The sequence below is a fragment of the Aythya ferina genome (genome assembly GCF_964211825.1).
Source record: "Aythya ferina genome assembly, chromosome: 33".
Classification (NCBI taxonomy): domain Eukaryota; kingdom Metazoa; phylum Chordata; class Aves; order Anseriformes; family Anatidae; genus Aythya; species Aythya ferina.
In genome coordinates, this window is record NC_140330.1 from 737,936 (window position 1) to 756,932 (window position 18,997).

General features: G+C 68.4%; 1 protein-coding gene across 2 annotated transcripts in view; it reads left to right on the plus strand.

Annotated features, from left to right (window-relative positions):
- Positions 1–18,997, plus strand: part of NOTCH3 (notch receptor 3) — a 36,271-nt gene that overhangs the window by 8,255 nt on the left and 9,019 nt on the right. The window contains exons 8-27 of one of the 2 annotated variants that reach the window (XM_084501630.1): positions 1,361–1,546; positions 2,601–2,714; positions 3,042–3,155; positions 3,850–4,083; positions 4,735–4,845; positions 5,509–5,701; positions 6,636–6,781; positions 7,306–7,419; positions 7,654–7,773; positions 8,242–8,394; positions 9,048–9,276; positions 9,989–10,190; positions 11,124–11,277; positions 11,962–12,149; positions 13,225–13,357; positions 14,170–14,406; positions 15,246–15,358; positions 15,771–16,342; positions 17,433–17,798; positions 18,785–18,933. In XM_084501630.1, coding sequence (XP_084357756.1) covers positions 1,361–1,546; positions 2,601–2,714; positions 3,042–3,155; positions 3,850–4,083; positions 4,735–4,845; positions 5,509–5,701; positions 6,636–6,781; positions 7,306–7,419; positions 7,654–7,773; positions 8,242–8,394; positions 9,048–9,276; positions 9,989–10,190; positions 11,124–11,277; positions 11,962–12,149; positions 13,225–13,357; positions 14,170–14,406; positions 15,246–15,358; positions 15,771–16,342; positions 17,433–17,798; positions 18,785–18,933 — 3,828 coding nt within the window. Of the gene's footprint in view, positions 1–1,360; positions 1,547–2,406; positions 2,425–2,600; positions 2,715–3,041; positions 3,156–3,849; positions 4,084–4,734; positions 4,846–5,508; positions 5,702–6,635; positions 6,782–7,305; positions 7,420–7,653; positions 7,774–8,241; positions 8,395–9,047; positions 9,277–9,988; positions 10,191–11,123; positions 11,278–11,961; positions 12,150–13,224; positions 13,358–14,169; positions 14,407–15,245; positions 15,359–15,770; positions 16,343–17,432; positions 17,799–18,784; positions 18,934–18,997 lie in introns of those variants that run through there. The other variant, XM_084501631.1, reaches the window with a different exon arrangement.

The window sequence follows — 18,997 nt, forward strand, 5'->3', positions numbered from 1 at the left end:
GGGGGCACCCACGTGAGGGGGAGATTTGTGTGCAGAGAGCATCTGCAGCATGGGTGGGGGGTACCCACGGTTTGGAGGATGCTCACAGGCAGTGGGCACCCACGGGTGGGGCAGGCACCCATGGGTGGGATGGCACCCATGGGTGGGGGGCACCCACATGAGGGGGGAGATTTGTGTACAGAGATCATCCCCAGAATGGCTGGGGGGGTAACCACGGGTTGGGGAGCGTTCAGGGATGGTGAGCACCCATGGGTGGGGGGCACCCATGGGTGGCAAGCAGCGATGCAAAGGGAATGTTTGCATGCAGAGAGCATCCCCAGGATGAGTGGGGGGCACCCACGGGTTGGTGGGGTGCTCAGGGATGGGGGGAACCCATGGGTAGAGGGGGGCACCCATGGGTGGGGGGGCACCCACATGAGGGGAAGATTTGCATGCAGAGAGCATCCCCAGCATGGGTGGGGGGCACCCACAGGTTAGGGAGTGTTCTGGGATGGTGGGCACCCATGGGTGGGGGGGACACCCATGGGTGGGGAGGGCTCGCATGGGTGGGGGGCAGCCACACAAGGGGGACGTTTGCGCGCAGAGAGCATCCCCAGGATGAGGGGGGGGCACCCATGGGTTGGAGGGTGCTCAGGGACGGGGGGCACCCATGGGTAGAGGGGGCACCCATGGGTGGGGGGGCACCCACATGAGGGGGAGATTTGTGTGCAGAGAGCATCTCCAGCATGGGTGGGGGTTACCCACGGTTTGGAGGATGCTCACAGGCAGTGGGCACCCACGGGTGGGGCAGGCACCCATGGGTGGGATGGCACCCATGGGTGGGGGGCACCCACATGAGGGGGGAGATTTGTGTACAGAGATCATCCCCAGAATGGCTGGGGGGGTAACCACGGGTTGGGGAGTGTTCAGGGATGGTGAGCACCCATGGGTGGGGGGCACCCATGGGTGGCAAGCAGCGATGCAAAGGGAATGTTTGCATGCAGAGAGCATCCCCAGGATGAGTGGGGGGCACCCACGGGTTGGTGGGGTGCTCAGGGACGGGGGGAACCCATGGGTAGAGGGGGGCACCCATGGGTGGGGGGGCACCCACATGAGGGGAAGATTTGTGTGCAGAGAGCATCCCCAGCATGGTTGAGGGGTACCCACAGGTTGCAGGGTGTTCTGGGATGGTGGGCACCCATGGGTGGGATGGCACCCATGGGTGGGGGGCAGCCACGCAAGGGGGACATTTGCATTCAGAGAGCATCCCCAGGATGAGTGGGGGCCACCCACGCTTTGGAGGATGCTCAGAGGCGGTGGGCACCCATGGGTGGGACGGGCACCCGTGGGTGCTGACCCCCCCTCCCCCCCCCACCCCAAGGCGCCAACCCCTGCGAGCACTTCGGGCGCTGCGTGAACACCCAGGGCTCCTTCGAGTGCCGCTGCGGCCGGGGCTACGCGGGGCCGCGCTGCGAGAGCGACGTCAACGAGTGCCTGTCGGGGCCCTGCCGCAACCAGGCCACCTGCCTCGACCGCATCGGGCGCTTCACCTGCATCTGCATGGCCGGTGGGGGCTGGGGGGGTCCTGGGGGGGTCCTGGGGGGGGGGGGTTGGGGGGTCTTGGGGGGTCTTGGGGGGTCCTGGGGGGATGGGGGGCTTCGCCTGGAGCTGTATGGCCGCTGGGTGCTGGGTGCTTCACATGCATCTGCATGGCCAGTGGGTGCTGGGGGTGGGCTGGGGGGGTCCTGGGGGGGTCCGGGGGAGGGGTGTTGGGGGGTGTTGGGGGGTCTTGGGGGGTCCTGGGGGGATGGGGGGCTTCACCTGGAGCTGTATGGCCATTAGGTGCTGGGTGGGTGCTGGGTGCTGGGTGGGTGCTGGGTGCTTCAGCTGCATCTGCATGGCCCGTGAGTGATGGGGGGGGGGGCCTAGGGGGGTCTTGAGGGGTCTTGGGGGGTCCTGGGGGCACGGGGGGGCTTTGCCTGGAGCTGTAAGGCCACTGGGTGCTGGGTGGGTGCTGGGTGTTGGGTGCTTCAGCTGCATCTGCATGGCCGGTGGATGCTGGGGGGGGGCTAGGGGGGTCCTGGGGGGGGGGGTTGGGGGGTCTTGGGGGGTCTTGGGGGGTCCTGGGGGGATGGGGGGCTTCGCCTGGAGCTGTATGGCCACTGGGTGCTGGGGGGGTGCTGGGTGCATCCGTATCTGCATGGCTGGGGGGGGCTGGGGGGAGGATGGGGGGGGTCCTGGGGGGGTCCTGGGGTTTTGGGGGGGCTGGGGGAGATCTGGGGGGGTCCTGGGATGCTGGGGGGATGGGAAGCTTCACCTGGATCTGTATGGCCAGTGGGTGCTGGGGTGGGCTGGGGATTCCTGGGGGGGGGGATGGAGGGGTCATGGGGGGGGGTCCTGGGGTGCTGGGGGGGCTGGGGTGCTTCACCTGCATCTGCATGGCCGGTGGGTGCTGGGGGGGTCCGGGGGGGGGGGGGGCCAAGCCTGGGTGCTGGGATAGGAATAGGGTGCGTTTGGGGGTTTTGGGGGGGGCACCCAGGATGGGTGTGGGACCTGGTGGCGGAAGGGGGGGGCACTGGTGCGGGCAGTGGGGGTCAGGAGCTGATGCCCCCCTCCCCAAGGTTTCAGCGGCCCCCTGTGCGAGCTGGAGGTGGACGAGTGCCAGAGCAGCCCCTGCGCCAACGGCGGCCGCTGCACCGACCTGGTCAACGGCTTCGCCTGCTCCTGCCCCCCCGGTGAGCACCCATGGGTGCCCACCCGCACCCACCCATCGGTGCTGCTGGCTTTGGGGTCGTTTGGATTTGGGGTGCTTTTGGGGTTGGGCTTGTTTGGATTTGGGGTGTTTCTGGGGTTGGGTTCATTTGGATTTGGGGTGCCCTGGGGGTTGGGGTGCTTTTGGGGTTGGGTTTGTTTGGATTTAGGGTGCTCCTGGGGTTGGGGTGCCCTTGGGGTTGGGTTCGTTTGGATTTGGGGTGCTCCTGGGGCTGAGGGGCTCTCGGGGGGTTGGTGCCCTTTGGGGTCGGGGTGCTCCCGGCTTTGGGGTCATTTGGGGTCCCGCCCAGGCTTCTCGGGCCCCACGTGCCAGACGGACATGGACGAGTGCGCCAGCACCCCCTGCCAGAACGGCGCCAAGTGCATCGACCGGCCCAACGGCTACGAGTGCCGCTGCACCGAGGGTGAGCCTGCACCCATGGGTGCTCCTGAACCCCGGCAGTGCCCGCCCTGCACCCATGGGTGCTCCTGGCATTGCACACCCTGCACCCACGGGTGCTCCCAGCCCCTGGCAGTTCCCAACCTGCACCCACGGGTGTCCCTGGCATGACAAACTCTGACCCCTGCCATTGCCCACCCTGCACCCACGGGTGCCCCCTACCCCTGGCCTTACAAACTCTGCACCCACAGATGTTCCCTGCTGTTGCCCACTCTGCACCCATGGGTGCCTCTCACCCCTGGCATTGCCCACCCTGCACTGATTGGTGCCACTCACCCCTGGCAGTTCCCAACCTGCACCCATGGGTGTCCCTGGCATGACAAACCCCGACCCCTGGCATTACAAACTCTGCACCCATGGGTGCCCCTGCCCCCTGGCATTGCAAATCCTACACCCATGGGTGCCCCTCACCCCTGGCATTACGAACCCTGCACCCTTGGGTGTCCCCTGCCATTATGAACCCTGCACCCACAGGTGCCCCTCTCACCTGCTGTTGCCCACCCTGCACCCGTGGGTGCCCCTCTCACCTGCCATTGCCCACCCTGCACCCATGGGTGCCCCTCACCCCTGCCCTTACAAACTCAGCACCCACGGATGTTCCCTGCCGTTGCCTGCCCTGCACCCATGGGTGCCCCTGACCCCTGCGGCCCCCCCTCCAGGCTTCGAGGGCGCCCTGTGCGAGCGCGACGCGGACGACTGCACGCCGGACCCGTGCCACCACGGCACCTGCGTGGACGGCATCGCCAGCTTCTCCTGCGCCTGCGCCCCCGGCTTCACCGGCTACCGCTGCGAGCTGCAGCTGGACGAGTGCCACAGCCAGCCCTGCCGCCACGGGGGCAAGTGCATCGACCGCATCGCCTCCTACCAGTGCAACTGCCCCCCCGGCACCGCTGGTACGGGACGGGGTGGGAGGGCTGGGGAGGGGACGGGGGGTGCGCATCTGGGAGCGGGGTGGGGGGTGGAGGTGGTGGTGGGGCTGAACTGGGCATGGGGTGGGGGGTGGGTGTTGATTGGGAGTGGGGTGGGGGCTGGAGATGCTGGGGGGTCCCATCTGGACATGGGGTGGGGGCCAGAGGTGGTGGCGGGTCCCATCTGGACATTGGGTGGGTGCTGGACATGGTGGTGGGTCCCTTCTGGACATGGGGTGGGGGCTGGAGGTGGTGGTGGGGCCCATCTGGGCACTGGTTGGGTGCTGGACATGGTGGTGGGTCTCTATTGGACGTGGGGTGGGGGCTGGAGGTGGTGGTGGGGCCCATCTGGACATGGGGTGGGGGATGGAGGTGGTGGCGGGTCCCATCTGGGCACTGGTTGGGTGCTGGAGGTGGTGGTGGGGCCCATCTGGACATGGGGTGGGTGCTGGACGTGGCGCTGGGTCCCACCTGGTCACGGGGGTGACACCGTGGGGCGATCACTCACTGGGTGCCACCACGTCCCACCCGAGCACGGGACAAGAACCAGCCCCGGCGGGGGCCCACCTGGGTGCCTGGTGGTGCCCGGCCCTGCAGCGGGTTGGGTGCTGACCGCCCGCCACCCTTGGGTGCCAGGCGTCAACTGCGAGGTGAACCCCGACGACTGCGCCAGCGACCCCTGCGTCCACGGCGTGTGCCAGGACGGCATCGGCCGCTACGACTGCGTCTGCCAGCCGGGCTTCACGGGTGGGTGCTGGGCGCCCTCGGTGCCCATCGGGTGCTCGGTGGGGTTTGGGGTGGCCTCGTTGCTCTCCGGGTGCCGCCATGGGGCTGTCACCCATGGGAAGGGACCTGGAGCGATGTCTGGTGCCAGTGCGCCCATGGGTGCCTGTTTGGAGGAGCCGTGGCACCCACCAGCCTCTGCTTGGGGTTGTGGTGTTGGGTGCCCACATGGGGTGCCCCTGGTGGGTGCTTGTGGTGATTACCCCCCTTGGGTGCCTCTGTCGTTTGCCCACGTTGGGTCCTCGTGTTGATTACCTGTGTTGGGTGCCCACTTTGGGTGCTCCTGTTGCATGCCCGTGTTGGGTGCTGTCTTGGGTGCCTGTGTTGGGTGCTCCTGTTGATTCCCCCCTTTGGGTGCCCCCATTGGGTGCCATATTGATTATCCACATTGGGTGCCTCTCTTGATTGGCCATGTTGACGACCCATCTTGGGTGCCCCATTGGGCGCCCCGTTGATTGACCACATTGGGTGCCCCAGTTGGTCACCTACGTTGGGTGCCCATGCTGGATGCACACACTGGGTGCCCCCGTTGGGTGCCCCATTGATCATCCACGCTGTGAGCCCCCGTTGGGTGCTCCCCCAATTTGGGTGCCCCACCGACACCCCCTGCCCCCCCCCGACCTCCAGGCCCCCGCTGCAACGTGGAGATCAACGAGTGCGCCTCGAACCCGTGCCAGGACGGCGGCACCTGCGTGGACGGCGCCAACGGCTTCACCTGCCTGTGCCCGCCCGGCACCCGCGACGCCCAGTGCCGCCCGGGCACCCTGCCCTGCCACAGCAGCCCCTGCACCCACGGCACCTGCCGTGACCACGGGGATGGGTGAGCACCCACGCCGCGCGGTGGGGCTGACGGGGTGCCTGAGGTTACCCGTGGATGTCTGGGTGGGTGCCTGGGGCTGTCCGTGATGCCCATGAGGCACCCATGGGTGCCCAAGAGGGAGGCCAGGGGTGCCTGAAATGCCCGTGGGTGCATGTTGGGTGCCCAGGATTGTCCATGGGTGCATTTTGGGTGCCCAAGGTTGCCCATGGGTGCATGTTCGGTGGCCAGGGTTGCTCATGGGTGCCCTTGGGGGTGCCTGAGGTTACCCATGGGTGTCTGGGTGGGTGCCCAGGGCTATCCGTGATGCCCATGGGTGCCCAAAAGGGAGCCCAGGGGTGCCTGAAATGTCCGTGGGTGCACGTTGGGGTGCCCGGGTCTGTCCGTGGTTGCCCTTGGGGGTGCCTGAGGTTACCCGTGGGTGTCTGGGTGGGTGCCCGGGGGTGTCCGTGATGCCCATGGGTGCCCAAAAGGGTGTCCAGGGGTGCCTGAAATGCCCGTGGGTGCATGTTGTGTGCCCAGGATTGTCCATGGGTGCATTTTGAGTGCCCAATATTGTTCATGGGTGCATGTTGGGTGCCTAGGGTTGCCCATGGGTGCCCTTGGGGGTGCCTGAGGTTACCCATGGGTGTCTGGGTGGGTGCCCAGGGCTGTCCGTGATGCCCATGGGTGCCCAAAAGGGCGTCCAGGGGTGCCTGAAATGCCCGTGGGTGCCCGTAGGTGCATGTTGGGTGCCCAAGGTTGCCCATGGGTGGACATTTGGGTGCCAGGGCTTGTCCGTGGCTGCCCCTGAGGGTGCCCATGGGTGCTTGTGGGGGCTCCCATGGGTGCCAATGGGGGTGCCCATGGGTGCTGGGGCTGGGTACTCATGGGGGTGCTGTTGCCCCCACTCCCCAGCACCCCGCACCCACATTTACCCCCCCCCCCCTCATCACAGGTTCTCGTGCGAGTGTGATCCGGGCTGGGGGGGCCCCACGTGCGCCCAGCGGGGGGACGCCTGCGCCTCGCGGCCCTGCCGCCACGGGGGCACCTGCACCCCCCTGGGGGGGGGCTTCCGCTGCGCCTGCCGCCAGGGCTACCAGGGTACGGTGGGGACACCTCGGGGACCCCCCCACTGCCCACCCCCTGATCGTGGCGTTGTCCCCTTGCCCAGCCTGGGAACACCAGTGGGACACCCTGGGGACCCCCCCCTCCATGCACCCTGGGGACACCTCGTTGGCCCCTGGTCCCCATGTCCCCAAATGTCCCCAGATGTCCCCCCCACGTCCCCAACTGTCCCCACGTTGCCCCCACATCCCCAGCTGTCCCCACATCCCCCCCAAGTCCCCAAATGTCACAATGTCCCTACGTCCCCATGTCCCCAACTGTCCCCAACTATCCCCACGTCCCCCCCACGTCCCCAAATGTCCCCACGTCCCCAAATGTCCCCATGTCCCCAACTATCCCCAACTAACCACACATCCCCCCCACGTCCCCAGCTGTCCCCAAATGTCCCCAACTGTCCCCCCCGTCCCCAACTGTCCCCTCCTGTCCCCCCCATCTCCAACTGTCCCCATGTCCCCCCCACGTCCCCAACCGTCCCCAACTGTCCCCGTGTCCCCCCCCAGGTGCCCAGTGCCAGGTGGAGGTGGACGCCTGCGCCTCGGGGCCGTGCCGCAACGGGGGCACCTGCGTGGGCAGCGCCGGCACCCACCGCTGCCTCTGCGCCCTGCCCTTCACAGGTGGGCACCCATGGGTGCTGGGGGGGGGGGGCACGCAGGGCGCTGGGTGCCCGGTGGCTGCATCCCATGCTCTGATGGTGACGGTGACCGTGCCGTGATGGTGTCACCGTGCCGGGTGCTGGTGGCCCCCATGGGTGGCACCGTGCCGGGTGCTGGGTCCCATGGGTGGCACCGTGCTGGGTGCTGGCTCCCATGGGTGGGCCGCATCCTGACAGTGTCCCCGCGGTGGCGCAGGGCGCGCGTGTGAGGTGGTCCTGGCCCCCTGCGCCCCCAACCCCTGCGAAAACGGGGGCACCTGCACCCCCACCGCCGACTACGGGGGCTTCACCTGCCGCTGCCCCCCCGGCTGGCAAGGTACCAGCACCCCGAGGTGCCCCTGGATCCCTCCCTGGTAGCTTGGGTTCCCCCCAGCACCCTGGGTACCCCCCCAATCTTTTTTGGGTGCCCCTGTCCCCCCTGGGTGCCCCCCAAGTCCCCTCCACCCTTCTTGGTCTCCCCCCCCACCATCCCCAGCACCCTTGGGTCCTTCTCTCTAAACCCTTGGACACCCTCTTGTGTCCCCCCCAGCACCCTTGGGTCCCCTCCTCCAACATCCCTGGGTTCCTCCCCCTGTCCCACATCCATGCATCCCTTTGGGCACCCTTGGGTGCCCCCAGCACCCCTGGGTCCCTCCCTCACATCCATGGGTCCCCTTGGACACCCTTGGGTGTCCCCCCAGCACCCTTGGATCCTTCCCCCCCTCCCACATCCGCACGTCCCTTTGGGCACCCTTGGGTGTCCCCAGCACCCATGGGTGCCCACGCCCCCCCCCCCCACCCTCAGGGGAGCGGTGCCAGGAGGACGTGGACGAGTGCGGGGCCAGCCCCTGCCAGCACGGGGGCACCTGCGCCAACCGCCCCGGCACCTTTGGGTGCCTCTGCCCCCCCGGCTATGGGGGGGCCGCCTGCGAGCACGACCTCGATGACTGCGACCCCGGTGAGCGGGGACCCCCCCCCGAGGGGATGGGGGCTTGAGGGGGGCACAGAGGGACTGGGAGGGTTGCGGGGGCGTATGGGGGTGCTATGGGGTGGGGGAGCTGTTGGGGGGCTGGGTGCATTTTGGGGTGGCACGGAGAGGGGGGCAGGGTGGGCCAGTGGGGGGGATGGGGGCGCGTTTTGGGGTGCCACGCTGGGGTGCTGTGGGTGTTTTGGGGTGCTGGGGGTGTTTTGGGGGGCCACATTGGGGGTGCTGGGGGTGTTTTGAGGTGCCATTTTGGGGCACTGTGCACATTTAGGGTGCTGAATTGGGGTGCCAAGGGGCAGGGTGCAGGGAGCATTTTGGGGTGCTGTGCACATTTTGGGGTGCCACATTAGGATGCCATGGGACAGGGTGCAGGGAGCATTTTGGGGTGCTGCATTGGGGTGCTATGCACATTTTGGGGTGCTGCATTGGGTACAATAGGGTAGGGTCAGGGTGCTGTATTGGGGTGCCCTATAGGGTGTGGTGACTGTTTTGGGGTGCTGCATTGGGTGCCATGGGGCAGGGTGTAGGGTGCTCTATTGGGGTGGCACGGGGCAGGGCGCAGGCACCCTATCGGGGTGCAGGGAACATTTTGGGGTGCCCCCCTCCCCATTTATCCCTCTCCCCAGACCCCTGCCTGAACGGGGGCTCGTGCCATGACGGGGTGGGGGCCTTCACCTGCGCCTGCCCCCCCGGCTTCACGGGGCCGCGCTGCGGCACCGAGCTGGACGAGTGCCGGGGGGGGCCCTGCCAGAACGGGGGCACCTGCACCGACTACGTCAACGGCTTCGCCTGCGCCTGCCCCCCCGGCTGGACCGGCCCCCGCTGCCAGCACGACGTCCCCGACTGCACCGACAGGTACACCCAAGGGTGCTGCGCCCCGTCCCGCGGCACCCATGGGTGCCCCCAGGTGGTCCCAAGCCCAACCGAGGCCGTGCAGTGGCTCCAGGGGTGACTGAGGGTGGTGGCACCCATGGGTGCCCCCAGGTGGTCCCAGAGGCAGCCGTGGTGTGCACGGTGGTAGGTGAAGGTGGTGGCACCCATGGGTGCCCCCAGGTGGCAGTGGGTGTCCTCAACCCCAACTGAGGCCATGCAGTGTCCTCAGTGGTAACTAAAGGGGGTGGCACCCATGGGTGCCCCCATGTGGCCCCAAACCCAACCGAGGCCATGCAGTGTCCCCAGGGGTAGCTGAAGGTGGTGGCACCCATGGGTGCTCCCAGGTGGCAGTGGGTGTCCTCAAGTTGGTATCCTCCTTGGGTGGCCCTAAGCAACCCCCCCTGCACCCATGGGTGCCCCCAGACAGCCCCAAACCTCCCCCTACCCACTCCAGCTTCACCTCCCCATACCCCCCCACCCATGGGTGCTCTGTGCCCATCCCCCCCATAGATGCTCTGTGCCCCCCCCCATCTACACCCTTGGGTGCCCTCCCCCTACCCACACACCCCCCCACTCTTTTCACCCCTAATTGCCGCCCACCCCCAAACCTCCACCGCATGCAGCACCCACGGGTGCCATGCAGCACCCATGGGTGCCCTGCTCACCCCCCCCTAAAATAAAATCCTCCCCCCAGCTCCTGCTTCAACGGGGGGACCTGCGTGGACGGCGTCGCCTCCTTCAGCTGCCGCTGCCCCCCCGGCTTCACGGGCGCCCACTGCCAGCACCCGGCCGATGGGTGCCGGGGGCAGCCCTGCCTGCGGGGGGGCACCTGCATCGCCGCGGGGGGGTCCTACCGCTGCCTCTGCCCCCCCGGCTACACGGGAGCCCAGTGCCAGGTGAGCCCCGGGGTGCTGGGTGGGGGGGGGGACCCTATAATTCGTCCCCAGGTCATGGAGTGTGGGGTGGGTGCCCCCCCCCCCCCCAAAAAAAAAAAAGCCTGGCACCCTGCGCACCCGCCCTCGATAGAAATTTGTGGGGTGCCCCCCCAAAAAAAAAAAAACAAACTTGGGGTCGCAGCACCCCAATTCTCCATTAAATGGGTGAAGGGGGGGCTCCGGCACCCCAAAATTCAGGCACCCCAAAATTCAGGCACCCCATGCCCCCTCAATTCCCCACAAGTGGGGTCCGTGCCCCCCCCCCCAAAAAAAAATACTTGGGGTCCCAGCACCCCAATTCCTCATTAAATGGGTGCAGGGGGGGACTTGGGCACCCCAAAACTTGGGAGCACCCCCCAATTCCCCACAAATGGGGGCTGTCCCCCCCCACCTCCAAAAAAAATCTTGGGGTCCTTGCCCCCCCCCAAAAAAAACTTGGGGTCCCAGCACCCCAATTCCCCATTAACTGGGTGCAGGGGGGGCTCAGGCACCCCAAAACTTGGGCACCCCATGCCCCCCCGAACTGATTCCCCACAAATGGGGTTTCCCTCCCCCCAAAAAAATTTGTGGTCCATACATCCCCCCCCCAAAAAAAAAAACTGGGGTCCCAGCACCCCAATTCCCCATTAAATTGGTGCAGGGGGGCTCGGGTACCCCAAAATTCAGGCACCCCAAAACTTGGGCACCCCATGCCCCCCCCCAACCAGTTCCCCACAAATGGGGTCCCCCCCCCCATAAAATTTGTGGTCCATGCACACCCCCCCCAAAAAAAAACAATGGGGTTCCAGCACCCCAATTCCCCATGGGCTGGGCACCAGCAGCTGGGTCCCTTGGGTGCCCCCCCCCCAAAACCCAACGGGTGCCCCCCCCCCCAAATTAATGTCCCCCCCCCAGACCCTGCAGGACCTGTGCCAGCCCGCCCCGTGCCACAACGGGGGCCGGTGCCAGCAGGAGGGGGGGGCCATCAGCTGCCACTGCCCCCCCGGCTGGGGGGGGCCCCGCTGCGATGTCCCCAACGTGTCCTGCGCCGTGGTGGCCGCACGCAGAGGTCAGCGGGGGGTGGGGGTGGCCCCCAGTTTGGGGGGCTGGGGGGACTGGGGGGACTGGGAGGGGTTACTGGGAGGACTGGGAGAGAGCTGGGGGCACTGGGAGGGGTTACTGGGAGGACTGGGAGGTTACTGGGAGGACTGGGAGGTTACTGGGGGAACTGGGAGGGGTTACTGGGGGGACTGAGAGGGGTTACTGGGAGGACTGGGAGGTTACTGGGGGAACTGGGAGGGTATTGGGGGGACTGGGAGGGGTTACTGGGAGGACTGGGAGGGGTTACTGGGGGGACTGGGAGGGGTTACTGGGGGCACTGGGAGGGTACTGGGGGGACTGGGAGGGGACTGGGGGGGCTGGGAGAGGTTACTGGGGGGACTGGGAGGCCTCCCAGTTTGGGGGGACTGGGAGCACTGGGAGAGGTGACTGGGGGGACTGGGAGAGGTTACTGGGGACACTGGGCACCCTCCCAGTTTGGGGGGGCTGGGGGCACTGGGTTGGGGCACCGAGCCCCACCACCCGCCTCAGCTCTGTCCCCCCCCCCTTGTGTGTGCGCCCCCCCATGGTACCCCCCCTCGTGCCCCCCCCAATTGTGTGCCCCCCACGCCCCCCCCCAATTTTGTGTCCCCCCCATTGTGTGTCCCCTGCCCCCCCTTGTCCCCATGTCCCCCCCATTGTGTCCCCCCCCCAGGTGTGCCGGTGTCCCACGTGTGCCACGGCCGGGGGCGCTGCGTGCCCGTGGCGGGGGGGGGGCACCGCTGCCTGTGCCAGGGGGGGTTCGGGGGGCCCTACTGCCAGACCCCCCCGGACCCCTGCCAGCACAGCCCCTGCCGCCACGGCGCCGCCTGCCGCAGCTTCGTGGGGGGGTACCGCTGCGAGGTGGGTGCCCCCCCCCCCAAAAAAAAAACCACTCTTGGGACCCCCCCTCAAAAAAAAAAAGACACCCTTGGGACCCCCCTTTCAAAAAAGAAAACCACCCTTGGGACCCCCCCAAAAAAAACCCCACCCTTTGGACCCCCCCCCCAAAAAAAACATCCTTGGGACCCCCCCCCCCAAGAAAAAGCACCCTTGGGACCCCCCCCCCCAAAAAAAAAAACACCCTTAGGACCCCCCCCCCCCAAAAAAAACACTCTTGGGACCCCCCCGGGTGGTGGGGGGAGCGTGGGGGGGGCGTAGGAAAGCGGTGACCCCGAGTGACCCCGAGAAAGGTGGCGGGGTCGGGGTCGCTCCCATGGCACCCATGGGAGATTTTGGGTGGGGGGGGGGGTCTCTGGGTGCCCCCTCCCTCCCCTGGGTGCCCTCTGGGGACACGGTGCCAAACTGGGGATACTGGGGGGCCTCCCAGTTTGGGGGGGCTGGGGCACTGGGAGGGGTTACTGGGGGGACTGGGAGGTTACTGGGAGGACTGGGGGGTCTCCCAGTTTGGGGGGGCTAGGGGCTCTGGGAGGGCTTACTGGGGGGAACTGGGAGGTTACTGGGGACACTGGGGGGCCTCCCAGTTTCGGGGGGGCTGGGAGTACTGGGAGGGGTTATTGGGGAGACTGGGGGGCCTCCCAGTTTTGGGGTGCTAGGGGCGCTGGGAGGAGTTACTGGAGGCACTGGGAGGGGTTACTGGACGCACTGGGAGGTTATTGGGGTCACTGGGGGGCCTCCCAGTTTGGGGGTGCTAGGGGCACTGGGAGGGGTAACTGGGGGGGACGGGGAGGTTACTGGGGACACTGGGGGCCTCCCAGTTTGGGGGTGCTAGGGGCACTGGGAGGGGTAACTGGGGGGGACTGGGAGGTTACTGGGGACACTGGAGGGCCTAGTGGTTTGGGAGGGCTTACTGGGAGCACTGGACCCACCCGTGGGTGCTGCCCTTGTTGAACGGGGTGTGGGGGGGTGCTGGCCGCCGTGGGGGCACCCATGGGTGCTGGGGGGGGGCACCCACGGGCGCTGTCCCCCCCCCCCCCAGTGCCCCCCCGGTTACGGGGGCCAGGACTGCGAGCTGGAGGTGGCCGAGTGCCGGTCGCGGCCGTGCCAGCACGGGGGGACCTGCATCGACCTCCCGGGGGGCTACCTCTGCTCCTGCCCCCCCGGCACGCTGGGTGCGTGGCCCCCCCCCCGGCCCCAAAAAGCCCCCATCCCCTTGTCCCCGTGTCCCCTTGTCCCCTTGTCCCCGTGTCCCCTTGACCCCGTGTCCCCATGGACATCCGTCCCATGTCCCCCCCTCCCCCCCCCGTGATGCCACCACCCCATGCCCCCCCCCCGGTGTCACCTCCACTCGCCATGGCCCCCCCCATGATGCCACCATCCCATGTCCCCATGCCCCCCCCGGTGACCCCACCACCCTCCCAATGTCCCCACGACCCCATGACCCCCCCAATGTCCCCACCACCCCCATGTCCCCCCCCATGATGCCACCACCCATGTGTGTCCCCCCCCCATGATGTCCCCACCCCATGTCCCCACGCCCCCCCCTGGTGACCCCACTGACCCCATGCCCCCCCGATGACCCCACCACCCCCCATGTCCCTATGTCCCCCCCACCTGATGCCACCACCCCATATCCCCACACCCCCCCCAATGACCCCACCACCCCCCCATGTCCCCATGTCCCCCCCATGATGCCACCACCCCATGTCCCCCCCCAGTGACCCCACCATCCCCCACGTGCCCCCCGTGATGCCCCCACCCCATGCCCCCCCGGTGACCCCACCACCCCCATATCCCCATGACCCCCCCCGTGTCCCCATGACCCCCCTCCTAATGCCCCCACCACCCCACGTGCCCCCCCACGATGCCCCCACCCCACATCCCCATGCCCCCCCCCCCGTGTCCCCACGCCCCCTGGTGACCCCACTGACCCCACGCCCCCCCCCGGTGACCCCCCCCCATCGCGTGTCCCCCCCCCCCGCAGGCGTCCTGTGCGAGATCAACGAGGACGACTGCGCGGGGGGGCCGGGCTGCCAGCACAACGGCACCTGCCTGGACGCCGTGGGGGGGTTCACCTGCGCCTGCCCCCCCGGCTTTGGGGGCGCCCGCTGCGAGGGGGACATCAACGAGTGTCGCCGCCACCCCTGCCACCCCCGCCACAGCCGCGCCTGCGTCCAGGGGGACAACAGCTACCGCTGCCTCTGCCGGCCCGGATACACCGGTATTTGGGGGGGGGGGCACGGGGGGGGGACATGGGGACATTGGGGGGGTCATGGGGGGTCATAGGGGTCATGGGGATATAGGGACAATATAGGGACAAGGGGGGTACAGGGGATGTGTCCAGGGGGACAACAGCTACTGCTGTTCTGCCGGCCCGGATACACCGGTATTTGGGGGGGGGGGCACGGGGGGGGGGGGCATGGGGACGTGGGGGGGTCATGGGGGGTCATAGGGATATAGGGACAATATAGGGACAGGGGGGATATAGGGACTGGATCCAGGGGGACAGCAGCCACCGCTGTCTGTGCCGGCCCGGATACACCGGTATTTGGGGGGGGGGCACGGGGGGGGGACATGGGGACATTGGGGGGGTCATGGGGGGTCATGGGGATATAGGGACATGGGGGGTATAGGGGATGTGTCCAGGGGGACAACAGCTACTGCTGCCTATGCTGGGCTGGATGCACCGGTATTTGGGGGGGGGGCGCGGGGGGGGGACATGGGGACGTGGGGGGGTCATGGGGGGTCATAGGGATATAGGGACAAGGGGCTATGGGGGGGGATATAGGGACATGGGGGGGGGACATGGGGGACTATAGGGGGCTCTGGGGGGCATATAGGGACATGGGGGGGGATAGAGGGACTGGGGGGGCACGGGGGGGGCATGGTGGTGGGGGACATAGGGACATGGGGGCTGGGGGGGGACAAGGACATGGGGGCTATGGGGGGACATAGGGACATGGGGGGGACTACGGGGGGACAGGGAACTTGGGGGGGGGGTCACGTCCCTCTGACCCCCCCTGCTTTGTCCTGTGCCCCCCCCCGTGCCCCCCCCTCAAGGCCACCGCTGCCAGAGCCCGGTGAACGCCTGCGAGTCGCAGCCCTGCCGCCACGGGGGGGGCTGCCAGCCCACCCCCGGCACCCCCCCGGGCTTCACCTGCCGCTGCCCCCCTGTGAGTGAGGGGGGGGGGGCGTGGGGCTGGGGGGGGGGACGTTGGGGGGTGCCCCCAGCCCATGGGGATGGGTGCTGGGGGGGAGCTTGGGGGGTTGGTATGGGGCTGGGGGGGGGCATTCCATGGGGGTGGGGGCTCAGGGTGCCATGGGGGGGGGGGGGGTGCCCCCATTCTATGGGGCTGGGAGCTGGGGGGTGGGCTCAGGGTGGTGCCATGGGGGGGGGGCACACCTCTGGGTGCTAGGGGGGGCAGGGGGGGGCTTGGGCTCCTGGGTGCACCCCAGCGTGTGCCCCCCCCATCGATCCCTCCCCCGTGACCCCCCCATTTTTTTCTTCCCCCCTCCATTTTTTCTTTCCCCCCCCCCCCATTCTTTTCTTCCCCCCGCCCCTTTTTTTTTCTTCCCCCCCCCCAGGGTTTCGGGGGCCCCCAGTGCGAGCGCCGGGCCCCCTCCTGCCGCCACCTCTCCTGCGCCAACGGGGGCCACTGCCAGCCCCCCCCCGCCGGCCCCCGCTGCCTCTGCCCCCCCGGCTTCGGGGGGCCCGAGTGCCAGCAGCGGCTGCCCCCCCCCCAAAAAAAAAACACCACCACCACCGCCTGCCCCCCCTGCCTCCACGGGGGCACCTGCGCCCCCTCCCCGCACCCCCCCTTCTCCCGCTGCCTCTGCCCCCCGGGTTTCGGGGGGGCGCGCTGCCAGGAGGTGCCCCCCCCCACGCCGCCCCCCCCACCCCCCCAGAGCGACGGTTGCCCTCCGGGGGGGGGCTGCGAGGAGCTGGGGGGGGACGGGGTGTGCGACCGGCACTGCAACACGGCGGGGTGCGGCTGGGACGGGGGGGACTGCTCGCTGCGGGTGGGGGACCCCTGGAGGCACTGCGCCCCCCCCCAGTGCCGGGGGCTTTTCGGCAACGGGCGCTGCGACGGGGGCTGCGACACCCCCCAGTGCCTCTACGACAACTTCGACTGCCGCCCCCCCCACCGCGCCTGCAAGTGAGTGAGGGGATGGGGATGGGGGGGGGGGTTCATGGGGGGGGGGGCAGTGGTCACCCGTCCCACCCGTCCCACCCCCAGACCCGTAGGCAGCCCCCTCCCCACCTGATGTGTGCTCCCCCCCCGGTGTGTGAGTGGGTTCTGGGTGCTGTGGGTGGGGGGCTGGTGTGAACCCCCCCCACGTGTCCCCCGTGTCCCCCCCATGTCCCCCCCATGCCCTATGTCTCCCCCTGTGCCCCCCCCATGTCCCCATGCCCCCCCCATGTCCCCATGCCCCCCCTATGTCCCCTGTGTCTCCATGTCCCCATATCTCCCACGTCCCTATATCCCCCGTGTCCCCATGCCCCCCATGTCCCCACGCCCCCCATCCCCTTATGCTCCCCCATCCCCTCGTGTCCCCACGCCCCCCCTTATGGCCCCACACCCCTTTATGTCCCCATGTCCCCCATCCCCACGTCCCCTCGTGTCCCCATATCCCTTTATGTCCCCACACCCCCTCATGTCCCTATATCCCATCATGCCCCCATACCCCTTTATGTCCCCATGCCCCCTCACATCCCTACATCCCCTGATGTCCCCATATCCCCCTCTATGTCCCTACATCCCCTTATGTCCCCACACCCCTTATACCCCCCCCTTACATCCCCACCCCCCTTATACCCTCCCCACCCCCCTTACACCCCCACCCCACCCCATACCCACCCCATAACCACCCCTTGCCCCCCCCGCAGCCCCCTGTACGCCCAGTACTGCTCCGACCACTTCCATACCCCCCCCATACCCCCCCCATACCCACCCCATCCCCACCCCATACCCATCCCCTGCACCCCCCCACCCCATACCCACCCCACACCCACCCCATAACCCCCCCATAACCACCCCTCACCCCCCCGCAGCCCCCTGTACACCCAGTACTGCTCTGACCACTTCCATCCCCACCCCATCCCCACCCCATACCCCCCCCACCCCATCCCCACCCCATACCCCCACCACCCCACACCCACCCCATACCCCCCATACCCCCCCCACCCCACACCCACCCCACACCCACCCCATAACCCCCCCATAACCCCCCCTTGCCCCCCCGCAGCCCCCTGTACGCCCAGTACTGCTCCGACCACTTCGCCGACGGGCGCTGCGACCAAGGCTGCAACAGCGAGGAGTGCGCCTGGGACGGCCTGGACTGCGCCCCCCGCGTCCCCCAAAGCCTGGCCCGGGGGGTGCTGGTGGTGACGGTGCTGCTGCCCCCCGAGGAGCTGCGCCGAGCCAGCGCCGCCTTCCTGCAGGGCCTCAGCACCATCCTGCGCACCTCGCTGCGCATCCGCCTGGACGCGCGCGGGGAGATGATGATCCGACCCTATTACCGGCCCCGCGGGGAGAGGAAGAGGAGGAAGAGGAGGGAGCTGGATCCAGGCCATGGGGAGAGCCCGCAAGGGGAGGGCGATGAGGTTATAGGGTGAGTGGGGGGACGGTGGGGGTGGGGGGACGGGAAAGGGGTGGATGGGGTGGGGATTGGGATTGGGATGGGGTGGGATTGGGGTGGGGTGGGATGGGATGGGGTGGGATGGGGGCACATGGGATGGGGACCATGGGTGGGATAAAGATAGGATGGGATGGGGTGGGGGACATGGGATGGATTGGGATGGAATGGGGACAGGGTGAGGTTGGGATGGGATGGGGTGAGGTAGGGTGGGGGACATGGGATGGGATGGGGATGGGGTGGGATGGATGGGGAGGGATGGGATGGATGGGGAGGGATGGATGGGGTGGGGGCTATGGGATGGGGGCCGTGGGGGGATGGGGTGGGGTGGGATGGGATGGGATGGGTGACATGGATGGGGTGGGGGCTATGAGGTGGGGGCCATGGGTGGGATAAGGATAGGATGGGATGGGGTGGGGGATATGGGGTGGGGGACATGGGTGCCACGGGGCCTCGGCTGCCGGTTCTTTAGGGCCACCCGATGGTCACCCACCACACCGGGGGGGGGCCACGGGCACCACGCACCAAGAACTGGGGGACCCCACTGCCCCCGGTGTCCCCATTGCCCCCCCGTGTCCCCATTACCCCCGGTGTCCCTATTACCCCCATGTCCCCATTGCCCCCAGTGTCCCCACTGCCCCCAGTGTCCCCATTGCCCCCGGCGTCCCCACTGCCCCCCATGTCCCCATTACCCCTGGTGTCCCCATGACCCCGGCGTCCCCGCTGCCTCCCTGTGTCCCCGCTGACCGTGGTGTCCCCATTACCCCCAGTGTCCCCACTGCCCCCAGTGTCCCCATTACCCCCAGTGTCCCCATTACCCCCTGTGTCCCCATTGCCCCCGGTGTCCCCATTACCCCCGGCGTCCCCACTGCCCCCCATGTCCCCATTACCCCCAGTGTCCCCATGACCCCCGGCGTCCCCGCTGCCCCCCCGTGTCCCCGCTGACCGCGGTGTCCCCGCAGCTCGGTGGTGACGCTGGAGATCGACAACCGGCTGTGCTCGCAGGCGTCCGACCAGTGCTTCCCCGACACCCGCAGCGCCGCCGACTACCTGGGCGCCCTCTCCGCCCTCGAGCGCCTCCACTTCCCCTACCCCATCAAGGCCGTGCGCGGTGAGGGCCCCCCCGGGACAAGGGGAGGGGACCCCGAGGCAGGGGAGGGCCCCCCAAGGGACAA